Here is a 12,639-nt window from a genome sequence, read left to right as displayed (position 1 = left end):
GCTGCACAGTTGCATGGTATATTTTTCCTCTTTCTTTAACTTTCAAATTTTCTGTATGCTTATGTTTTAGATGAATGTCTTGAATGGAATACATTTGGATTTTTTAAAAGTTACATTGATAACCCTTCTCTTTAATTAGTGCACTTAGTCCATTTACATTTAATGTAATTATTGGTATACATACATTGGTGATACAAATATTGAACAACTCCCAGGGTACTTTGTGGGGTTTGCAGTTCTCACAAATGACCATGAGAGGGCGACTCCAGAAGATGCACAGGCATTTATAGCCTTGAAGAGACGGGAGAAACCAGGCATTCACTCTCTGGGGTTCTACTACTACTTCTGAGGTTCTTCCCTACAATGTCTGGGCATCCTCTGGCCAGGGGAAAACAAGAATATGGGCTTGGGGACAGGAGTGTGGTGGACTGGGGGACACAGGAACAGTCCCATGGGGTTAGGGTGGCTGAAGGCACTCAGCAGGCTCAAGGCAATGGCTGTTTACCAACTCATATAGAAAAATTTCAATATTTTAATAACTAGCACTGCTGTATAAGCAATTCAGAATGATAGCAGCTCAGACCTGCTGATATACTGGGTGTTAATCAACCATTTACTTTGGGTTATTTATAACACCTGTGTTGGTTTTAAAGCCTGTTATTAATCAATATATTTACTTTCTTTTTTTTTTTTTTGGTTTTGTTTTTTGAGACAGGGTATTTCTGTCACCCAGGCTAAAGTGCAGTGGCATCATCATGGCTCACTGCAACTTTGACCTCCCTGGGCTTGATCGATTCTCCCAACTCAGCCTCCCCAAGTAGCTGGGATTACAGGTGTGCACAACCACGCCCTGCTGGGGTTTTTTTTGTATTTTTCATAGAGATGGGGTGTCACCATGTTGCTCAGGCTGGTCTCAAACTCCTGAGCTCAAGCAATCCACACACCTGGCCTCCCAAAGTGCTGGGATTTACAGGCGTGAGCCACCACACCTGGCCATGTTTACTTTCTTCCCTGACAATACAAGGGCCTCAGAACATCTTAATTCCATTTACCCTCAATCTCTACTAACTTATTGTTGTATATTTTAATCCTTCACATATTTTTAAATCCATAAAATTATTTTGTCTTTTGAAGACAATACCTATTAACACCACCTTCTTTGCCATTCACATAATCTTGCAGTTCTGTGTTAGTCTGAGATCACTTTCTTTTTGCCTAAAGTACATTCATACTTTATAGTTTCCCTTTGCGAAGGTCTGTAAATGTTTTTGTTTTGCCATCACTCATAAAAGATGTTTCTCTAAGGGAAGAAGTATAGGCTGGCAATTAATTTCTCTCAGCACACTGAAGACGTTTTTCCACCATTGTTCTCAGGAAGCTGCTAGTCTGTTATTTTAATAAAAGTACAGATGTTCCTTGACTTACGAAGGGGCTGCATCCCAATAAACCCATTGTAAGTTGAAAATATCCTAAGTTGAAAATGCCTTTATTGGCCGGGCGCAGCGGCTCACACCTGTAATCCCAGCATTCTGGGAGGCCGAAGCGGGTGGATCACGAGGTCAGGAGATGGAGACCATCCCGGCTAACACGGTGAAACCCCGTCTCTACTAAAAATACAAAACATTAGCTGGGCATGGCGGTGGGCACCTGTAGTCCCAGCTATTCAGGAGGCTGAGGCAGGAGAATGGCGTGAACCCGGAAAGCAGAGCTTGCAGGGAACCGAGATTGCGCCACTGCACTCCAGTCTGGGCGACAGAACGAGACTCCGTCTCAAAAAAAAAAAAAAAAAAAGAAAATGCATTTATTACACCTAACCTACCAAACGTCATCGCTTAGCCTAGCCTATCTTAAACATTATCAGAGCACTTACATTAGCCTACAGTTGGGTAAAATATTTGAACAAAAAGCCTATTTTATAATAAAGTGTTGAAGATCTCATGAAATTTATTAATGTTCTGCTGAATGAGTGTCGCTTTGTATCATCATAAAGTCAAAAAATCATAACTGAAACCATCATAAATTGGGGACCATCTGTAATCTGCCTTTTTCCCTCTGTCTTTTTCTTTCTAAATATCACTATCGAGTCTTGGTGTGGAATTATTTTTATTTATCCTGCTTGAAATTTGCCAAGCTTCTGTTTTTTGTTACAAAACAATCATTTCTTCAAATACTGTCTCTGCTCTATTCTCTTACCTCTCTCTTTTGAGATTCTGATGAAATGAATGTTAGACCCTCTCCTAGGATCCAATAGTCTTTCCTGCACCTCCAATCTTTTTCTCTCTGTGCTTCGTTCAGGATAATCTCTTCAGCTGTACCTTTCATTTCATAAACACTTTTTCAGCTGTGTCTACTGGATGTTAAACACAATAATTTTGATTATTGTAGTTTTCATTTCTAGAAGTGTTGTGTGTGTGTGTGTGTGTGTGTGTGTGTGTTTTCTAACTGGTTATATCGGCTGGGCGCGGTGGCTCACGCCAGCATTTTGGGAGGCCAAGGCAGGTGGATCTCCTGAGGTCAGGAGTTTGAGACCAGCCTCACCAACACGGCGAAACCCCATTTCTACTAAAAATACAAAATTAGCCGGGTGTGGTGGTGCATGTCTGTAATCCCAGCTACTCAGGAGGCTGAAGCAGGAGAATTGCTTAAACCTGGGAGATGGAGGTTGCGGTGAGCCAAGATCATGCCATTGCACTCCAGCCTGGGCAACAAGAGCAAAACTCCATCTCAAAACAAAAAAAAAGAAAAAACCTGGTTATATCACTTTTTGTAGTGTCCTTTTCTCTGCAGATATCTCCAAACTTGATTTTTTTCAATTTGATATGTATAGTTTTTAAAAATAATCTGTCTGATAATTCTAATGTCTTCTGTCTTTGAGGTTCTGTCTCCATTGTCTATTGTTTCTGTTTCACCTGGTTATCTTTGACTACGTGCTAGCTATGATACAAAAAAATTATCTGAAGGATCATCTGAAGTCTAGCTTGAAAGTGCCTTCCTTTACACAGGATTTGCTTTTATTTCTGGCATGTCTGGGATCACCATAAACCAAGTTCAATGCTTGAGGTTTCCTGGAGGGCTGGGTTATTCAAACTGCAATTCAAGCTGCAAGTACTTGTGAGGGCTCACCTACTTGTAATTCTTGTTCACCTAGAAGGTATAGTCCTTTGGGGAATCTCAGATTGTGGAGAGGGTCTACTGTTACACTCCCTATTCTGAGTGGCCCTGAGTGTTGATTTCTGTCTTCCTTGCCTCCACTAAGCTCTCAAAACCTGTTCCAAATTTGGCTGACCTAGCGAATACTCTCAGGATACAGGTGGCTTTGTACTTATTTACCTCTCTGGGTTTTCATTTTCCCATCAGTCTCTTCCTGGTAATTCTTTACTGTCACACCAACTCTTAGAAGGCCTTTAAAGATTGTAATTATTTAGTATCAGTTTTTAAGTTGTTTTCAGGGAAAAAGCTGGTCCAAATGACCTAGCCCACTGTTACCAGAAATAGGAAGCCATGTAATGTCTTTCAAGGCATATAGTAGGTACTCAATAAAGAATGAGCTGAATTAGTTGAATTATCATAATTTCCCAAATGATATGGTTTGGCTGTGTCCCCACCCAAATCTTATCTTGAATTGTAGCTCCCACAATTCCCATGTGTTGTGGGAAGGACCTGGTGGGAAGTAATTGACTCATGGGGGTAGCTCTTGCTCATGCTGATCTCATGATAGTGAATAAGTCTCAAGAGATCTGATGATTTTATAAAGGGCAGTTTCCCTGCACAGGCTCTCATTCTCTCTTGTCTGCCATCAGGTAAGATACGCCTTTCACCTTCCGCCGTGATTGTGAGGCCTACTCAGCCACATGGAACTGTGAGTCCATTCAACCTCCTTTTCTTTATGAATTACTCAGTCCTGAGTATGTCTTTATCAGCAGCATGAAAACAGACTAATACACCAAACATCACGCACCTTTTTTTTGGATCTGTCTTTATTTGCAGAGGCTGTTTCCTACTCTTAGGATATATTTCTCTTTCTCTACACCCAGTCTGAGAATGTCCACATTCTACCATTGGACCAGGCTCAGAACAAATGTTACCTTTTCCTCAAAGCTCTTCCTGTTTTTCCTCCTTTCCCAAATCTGAATCCTATCTCTTCCTTCTCTAAACCCTCACAAGACCTAGTGTGTATCATTCTCTGGGTACTTAAGTAGATAGCAATGTATTTATGCACGTGCTTATCTCACCTATGGATTTACACATTCTTGTCATTTCTGGCTTCTGAATAAACCTCTCACTTGCTCTCCAATTCAGCATAAATTACAAACAGATTTTTTTGAACATATTATATATCTAGCGCTTTTAGTTTTGGTCTACTCGGAGAAGATTCTATGAACACTTAGTCTGCCATATTCAGGAAGCTGAATTTCATTTATTCTAATAAAGCCTTCCATTCGTACCGCACTTTAGAGTTAACAGGGTGCTGTCATATATGTGAGCTTCTGTAAACTTTAGCAGCCTCTAACTTCAGTGCATATCATCATGCTGCAGATGAGAAGCAGAGGACACAAGAGACTAAATAATATGCCAGAGCAGAGCCTCGAAGCCAGAATGGAACCCAAGTCTTTTCTCTCCAAGCCCAGGGCTCAGCTGGGGACACCACAGGCGCTGCCCCTATGATATGTGCCGCTGGTCATTACTACTGCAACCACACCTGGGAAGCAGACATTCTGTATAGGAAAGTACATGTAGCATAGGAGTTAGGTCGCAGGCAGTGGACGGAGGGGTGGACTACATGAGGTTCTACATATGCAATTCTCAGAAGGTTCTGCATATTTTAGTCCTACTTACCTCACCACTTTGGCCCCATTTCTCACGACCTGCATGTCCACCATGCAGCCCCCGGTAACATAGGCTGCTAGGTTCAACTCTGAGAATTCAGCCTGAAGAAGAAAGCAAAGCAAAAAAGGATTCATCAAATACCAATGGTGGTAACAATGGTTAACACATATTGGGTACTTAGAGGTGCCAAATACACCTTTAAAGCTCACCTCAAACTTGGGAAGTCGGTGACATTTTCATCTTTCTTTTTGAAAGATGAGGAAGCTGAGGCTCTAAGAGGCCTGGTGACATGTCCAAGGCAGCACAATTAATACAAGGCCAAACTGCATTGAAGCCCATATGTCTCTGATTCAAGGACCTATGCTTTTAATCCTTGCTAATTTCTGCCTCTTTGAAGGTGGAAGAAGCAACTCCAGCTCCAAGACTAGAACATGCCAGATGCTGTTCGATGGGACATTTTCTCTAGAATTTTTTACCTTCATGCTGTACAGTAGTATGGCATCATAATTCTGTGATTATTTATCTCTATTAATGGAGCCACCCCCCACCCTGGTCATATGCCCAGTTTTCTTTTCTTGGAAATGGCCCCCTCCTCTTGCTCTATCCATCTGGTTACAGCAGCAGCACCATGATTGTTCACTGACATACTGCCCTTTTGGTCACGGTTGACGAGGTAAGCATCTGACTCAGGGTGGAAGAATGAGATACTCTTCCCTGCGAGTTTGAAACTGATGAGTGAGTCATGCAGTTTCTTTCTAGGTGGTTGCATCTGTAATGCACAACCCTGGGTGCTATTTAGGACCATGTTTTCTCCCATTTGCACTGGCGAAGCACAGAAAACCAGGGTGGAGAAAGAGAGAGAGAGAGAGAGAGGAATGTCACAGTCACCAAGAGAGGGGACAGGGGCAAGTGACGGGAAGCCCACTTGATGTTTACGTGCCACCTACAGACCTACCTTTGGATTTTGTGAGTTCATCTTTTGGGTTGCCTATTGGTTTAAGCAAGCTTTCGTGGATTTCTGTTGCTTACAACCAGAGTCCCATGGAATACATCCTTCTTACCAGATGACATGCTCCCTGGGATTTCTCACTATAATCTCACTAAGACATCTGTCTTAGTCTCCCAAGGTTGCTGTAATAGGTGGCTTAAACAGCATAAATTCATTCTCCACAGTTCTGGAGGCTAGAACTCCTAAATCAAGGTGCTGGTAGGGCTGGTTCCTGCTGAGGGCCGTAAGGGAAGGATGTGTTCCAGACCTCTCTCCTTGGCTTGTAGACAGCCATCTGCTCCCTGTGTCTCCTTACACTGTCCTCCGTCTATATTCAAAGTTTCTTTTCTTATAAGGTCACTGGTCATATACACTACCCTCACTTTAATGGCCTCATTTTAACTTGATTACCTCTTTAAAGACCCTATTTCCAAATAAGGTCACATTCTACTGTGGGTTAGGATTTCAACATATGAATTTTGGCGGTGACAAGTCAACCTATAATGCTACTGGCTAAAGTGCATAGCACCAAACTGTGCCTTATACACAGTAGATGCCAAAAGCAATTTATTTGGGTTTAATGGATGAACATAATCACTCACATGTATGAGGCACTCACTATGTGCCAGGTACTGGCCTAAGCATTTTACATATATTAATTCATTTAATCCTCGCATTTGTCCAGATGAGGAAATGGAGGCAGAAAAAATTCAAAAAATGTGCACAGCATCATACAGTAGGTAGCAGGGCTGGTATTCAAACCCAGGCAGTGTGGCTCTGGGGCCTGTGTTTTGTTGCTGCTGTTGTTGTTTTCAGATGGAGTTTTACTCTTTCACCCATGCTGGAGTGCAATGGCTCGATCCTGGCTCACTGCAACCTCTGCTTTCCAGTTTCAAGCAATTCCCCTGCCTCACTCCTGAGTAGCTGGGATTACAGGTACCCGCCACCATGCCCAGCTAATTTTCCCTTTTTTTTTTTTTTTTTTTTTAGTAGAAAAGGAGTTTCACCATGTTGGCCAGGCTGGTCTCAAACTCCTGACCTCGTGATCCTCCTGCCTCAGCCTCCCAAAGTGCTGGGATTACAGGTGTGAGCCACCATGCCCAGCCAGGCCTGTGCTTTTAACTGTCACATTCCATGGCCTCCGCTGTTCAGCCGAAGGAGGCATTAGGTGGATTATAACTGGGAATTTTAGGGACCTAAAAACAACCCATTTAAAGAAAAAACAAGTTTACATAGAAGGGAAATATCATTTCATGGCAACTTAACTGTATCTCCTTGGAGTCATCTAACAGGAATTATGACCAAAGACCCAGCCATTTCCCCAGACAGCATTAGAGCAAACTGGGAGTACTTACACCTTTTGCTGTAATTAATAACCTCATTATGCTGTGGCAAGGCGAAAAGAAAAGATCACTGTGAATGAGTCCAGGTTAGTAAATAGTGGTAATGACCTAGTTATTAAGTCTAATGCCTTAAACATTCAGTCCCATCATGTTCAAGATTCTTAGTTGGCGAGGTCACAAAGAAGAATTAAGAAGAAAAGTTGTTGCTTACCTGTGCAGATAAAAAGACATTATAAGAAAGTTACAAAACAGGATACCTGGTCACCAAATATATGCAGAGAGGGAGTGAAACAGAACCTTGGAAGATAGAATCTCTGACTCAAAAGTGGCGAGGACCCAAGGGCTGTCTTGCTGCCCAAATGGAAAGAGAGATACCTGGAGAGAAGTCACACTCAGGCTTGGATGTACAAGTTAGGGGTTCATCTTGTTCGGATGTGGGTGTCTAGAGTTATTTCTCAGTTGTGGTTTATGAATAATTACAGGAGATAACTGCCTGGGTTGCAAGGTAGCCAGCTTCTGTGGGATCAAGTGGAGAGCTGGCCTACCAAAGTAAAAGGGCATGCTTCTGTTATTTAACTGTCTAAAACCTTCAACACCTTGGAAATGAACACAGAGGTGTCCAAACCACCTTCCTTCAAGACAGCTTGATAGCCTCCCTGGTAGAATATGAAAGAGCAGCCATTTGGAAGACTCTCAGAGCTCTCATAAAAACAATAGTGAAATGAATTGTATTCCTCAAAAAGCTATGTCCAAGTCCTAACCTCTGATACCTGTGAATGTGACCTCTTTGGGAACTAGGGTCTTTTCAGATGTAATCCAGTTAAGGATATCAGATGAAATCATCTTAGATTGGTGAGAGTTTGGGGGGAGGCACACTAAATCCACTAGCAAGTCCTTAGAAGAGAAGAGATGAGGAAAAGACAGAAAGACACAGGAAAGAAGACCATGGGAAGACGGCAGCAGAGAGAGTGATGCTGCCACAAGCCAAGAAATGCCGAGAGTCACTAGAAGCTGGAGGAGCCAAGGAAGGATTCTCCCCTAGAGCCTTCAGGGGGTGTGCAGCTCTGCTGAAACCTCGATTTGGGAATTCTGGCCTCCAGAACTGGAATAAAATACATTTCTGTTGTTGTAAGCCACTAAGTTTATGGTAATTGTTAGAACAGCCCTAGAAGCCTAGGAAATTAAAATAATAACTTTGGGAATTGAACGCAATTTCAGTATCATATTCAAAGTCACCAGGGCTTGAAGAAGGTCAATGTGGCCAGGTAAAGCTCCTTTATTCACTTCACCAAAAACATGCACATAGAAATCTGCACCCAGATTCATTCTCTCTCTCTCTCTCTCTCACGCACACAAACAAAATAACACATTAGTTATTCACCTATATTGCAAAAAACGCTATTATCAGAATTACTTAAATTTTCTGCAAGAGCTAACCTTTTCACCACAAATTATTTTGACCTCTACGGTTTTTGGTATGATATCTTTTTTTGTTTGTTTGTTTTTGTTTGTTTGAGATGGAGTTTCGCTCTTGTTGCCCAGGCTGGAGTGCAACGGTGTGATCTTGGCTTACTGCAACCTCTGCCTCCCGGGTTCAAGCAATTCTCCTGCCTCAACCTCCCAAGCAGCTGAGATCACAGGCATCTGCCACCGCACCCAGCTAATTTTTGTATTTTTAGTAGAGACAGGGTTTCACCATGTTGATCAGGCTGGTCTCAAACTCCTGATCTCAGGGCGATCCACCCACCTTGGCCTCCCAGAGTGCTGGAATCACAGGCATGAGCCACCGTGCCCAGCCGGTGTGATATCATTTTAATACTACACATTAGGCACTGTGGTATGGACAAATGAGTACTCCAAGAGACTATATTCATGTGTAAGCTGTTCAATATACTAGCTGATGAGTTTAGTTAAGTTACTGATTTAAATACCAATTTTGACACTTTTAAAATGGAGATAATGATATCAATAATATCTATCTTTAAATGTTTTTGTGATGATTCAAGACAATGTATATGAAACATCCAGCACAGGGCTGAGACTCAGTAAACAGTTGCCATTATTATTTTCAAATATTCCATTGTCTTAGTAAGCTTAAACTGAAAGCATCCAAACTGGTGTACCCGGAAAAAGAACAACTCCTTCAAGTATTTATAACATATACATTTAAAAAATATATTGAGGTGTGAAATGTAAAGACTTCTGCATATGGCAACAATGAAGTACCAGAGACTACATATACACTCCCATCTTAAACAACAAGAAAGCCAGACAAACTACATTATGTATCAGTTTTCAGGAACTAGACGACAGGCATTTCAGGACTATGATTCCTGTAAAAAGGAAGCGAACAAAATTATCCCTATGTTTATCCTAGCTTACTGCCTAGAGGCAGTTTCCAGGCAGCAGAACAGCATGGGAGAATACAGAGTTCATCAGTTTCACTGAGTTGAGGATACATAGATTGAAGTTCAGGGTAGCCATGGTGGCCAAAATTTGCAGGAGAGTATAGGGAAAAATGGATCTGCACAGAAAAAATAAAACAAACAGACAAAAAACCTCACAAACTCCAGGGAGATCTATGTCTTTCGCTGAGTACTAATTTGAACATACATGAAAGGAAAGTAATCAAGGCCAGGAAAAAGCCATCAGGAAACAATCTCCAGAATCCACAAAGCTGGGAATAACCCATGTGCTTACCAGCTAGAGGGTAAAGACCTTGTCAAATGGGTAGGTTACTCAAAATTTCATAGTGGGACTGAATTATCTCTGGCCAACAGCATGCTCTGGGTCTAGGAGGACCAGCTTGTCCTGGTTTGCCTTGGGCTTTCCCAGCTTTAAAACCAAAAGTCCCATTTCTCAGAAACCCTTCAATCCCAGTTTTACAGTGAAAGTCCCATGTCTTGGAAAACTCCTTAATCCCAGAAAAACTAGAATAATTGATCACTCCATGTAGATCTGTCCCAAGAAAAGTTTAAAAGCAAGTCTTGAATGGATCAAGTTTATTACAAATAACTTAACCGCATCTCAGAACAAACTAAACCACTGTTTAAAGGAATCTAACAAAACCCAGCACCCAACACATCAAATTCACAATGTAAAAGTAGTGACATTCAATCATAAATTACCAGGAGTGCAAAGAAGCAGAAGAATATGACCCAAAACAAGGAGAAATGAACCAATAGAAACAGACGCAGAAATGGAGAGATGATGAGAAGAGCAGAAATGGAAGTTAAAACAACTATTATAAAAAGGTTCTCAAGAATGTAGATGGAAACAACATAATGGGAGAGAAAGAAACATATTTTAAAAATTAAAAATGAAACTTGTAGAGATAAAAATTATAATATCTGAAATAGAAAATGCACTGCTAGGATTAACAACAGATTAGACACTTGTATCAGTCTGTTCTACACTGCTATCAACTACCTGAGGCTAGGTAGTTTATAAAGAAAAGAGATTTAATCACCTCACAGTTGTGCAGGCTGCACAGACTTCTGCTTGTGGGGAAGTGTCAAGAAACTTACAATCATGGTGGAAGGCAAAGGGGAAAGCAAGCACCATCCTCATATGGCAGAGGAGCAGGAGAGAGAGCGAGCAAAGGGGGAAGCGCTACACACTTTTAATCAACCAGATTTTGTGAGAACTCTATCATAAGGACAGCAAGGGGGATGGTGCTAAATCATCAGAAACCAACCCCATGATCCAGTCACCTTTTGCCAGGCCCCACCTCCAACAGTGGGGATTACAATTCAACATGAGATTTAGGTGGGGCACAGAGCCAAACCATAACACACTGCTGAAAAAAAAGTTCAGTTGAACTTGAAGAGAAAACCAAAAAAACAATCCAAAATGAAGCAGAAAGACAAAAATACAAAAAAAAAAAAAAAAAAAAAAAAAGCAAAGAAAGAAAGAAAAAGAGAGCAGAACCTCAGTGAGTTATGGGATAATATTAAACAGTCTAATATCTGAGTAATTAAAGTCTCACTAAGAGAAGAGGTAGGGCCAGAAAATTTTTTTTAAACGGCCAAAATTTTTCTACAGTTAATGAAAACTTGATCTAACAAGTTCAATGAATCATAAGCAGAAGAAACAAAGCAAATAAACAGCAGGGCATATAATAACTTATTAAAAACCAGTGATGAAGAGAAAATCTTCGAAGCAGCCAAAGGGGAGAAAATACATTTTACATAAAGAGAAACAAAGATAAGAATGATAAACAGCTTCTTGTGAGAAAACAGAAAACCAGAAGATAGTAGTAAATCTTCCTTAAAGAACTAAAAGCAAAAGAAAACTAACCAAAAAACAACTGTCAGTATAGAATATTATACCCAGTAAAATTATCTTTTAAAAGTGAAGGCATAGGACAGGCACAGTGGCTCATGCTTGTAATCCCAGCACTTTGGGAGGCCAAGGTGGGTAGATCACCTGAGGTCAGGAGTTCAAGACCAGCCTGGCCAACATGGCAAAACCTAGTCTCTATGAAAAATACAAAAAATCAGCAAAGTGTGGTGGCACGTGCCTGTAATCCCAGCCACTTGGGAGGCTGAGGCACAAGAATCACTTGAACATGGGAAGCGGAGGTTGCGGTGAGCAGAGATTTCACCATTGCACTTTGGCCTGGACAACAGGGCGAGACTTTGTCTCAAAAAAAAAAAAAAAAAGTGAAGGCACAATAAAGACTTTTCCAGACAAAGAGAAGTTGAATTTATTATAAGTCCAAAATATGTTAAAGGAAGCTCTTCAGATAGAAGGACAATGATATCAGATGGAAATTTGTACCAACACAAAATAAAGAGTTCTAGATATGGTAAATATGTGGATAAATACAACACATTCATTTTTCAGTTTAAAAATCTTCCATAAAAGATTATTAACAGTTTAAAGCAAAACATTGCAGGCATCATGGGAGTTTATAACCTGTAGAAGTAAAATGAACAATAACAAGGACACAAAGAAAGGGAATGAGAAATGGAAATATACCGCTGAGAGGTTCTCACACTATATGTGAAGTGGAATAACACTATTTGAAGGTAGATGTTGATGAGCTAAAGATGTATATTTTAAATCATAGAACAGTGCCTTGAAAAGAAAATATAGATAACATACAGTAAAGTACACAAATTTTAAGTTTTAGCTTGACGAATTTTAACTTATTTATGCTGTGTAATCAATCCTCGCATCAAGATATAGATCATTTCTAGAACCCCTGAATCCTCCCGCATCCTCATTCTAGCTGATCTCACCCCTACACCATGATGTTACCATTTTAATGTCTTCTATCTCCATAGATTAGTTTTACATGTTCGTGAACTTGCTATAAATGAAATTTCACAGTATATGCACTTTGGTATTTGCCTTCTTTCATATCTGTGATGCTGTTGCGGTTAGCAGCAGTCATTCTTTTTTTATTTCTGTGTAGTATTTCATTGTCTGAATATTCAATAATGTGTTTATCCATTCTGCCAAAGACAGACACTT

General features: G+C 40.7%; 1 protein-coding gene across 7 annotated transcripts in view; it reads right to left on the bottom strand.

Moving 5' to 3' along the window:
- SYN3 (synapsin III) overlaps positions 1-12,639 on the bottom strand; it is a 548,186-nt gene that overhangs the window by 422,387 nt on the left and 113,160 nt on the right. For all 7 annotated transcript variants that reach the window (XM_074003894.1, XM_005567484.5, XM_005567485.5 and 4 more), the window contains exon 4: positions 4,837-4,928. In XM_074003894.1, the coding sequence (XP_073859995.1) occupies positions 4,837-4,928 (92 nt within the window). The remainder of the gene's footprint in view (positions 1-4,836; positions 4,929-12,639) is intronic.

Source organism: Macaca fascicularis, chromosome 10, assembly GCF_037993035.2.
Source record: "Macaca fascicularis isolate 582-1 chromosome 10, T2T-MFA8v1.1".
Lineage (NCBI taxonomy): Eukaryota > Metazoa > Chordata > Mammalia > Primates > Cercopithecidae > Macaca > Macaca fascicularis.
Note: the sequence above shows the minus strand (reverse complement) of the source record. Positions and strands in the feature narration are given on the sequence as shown.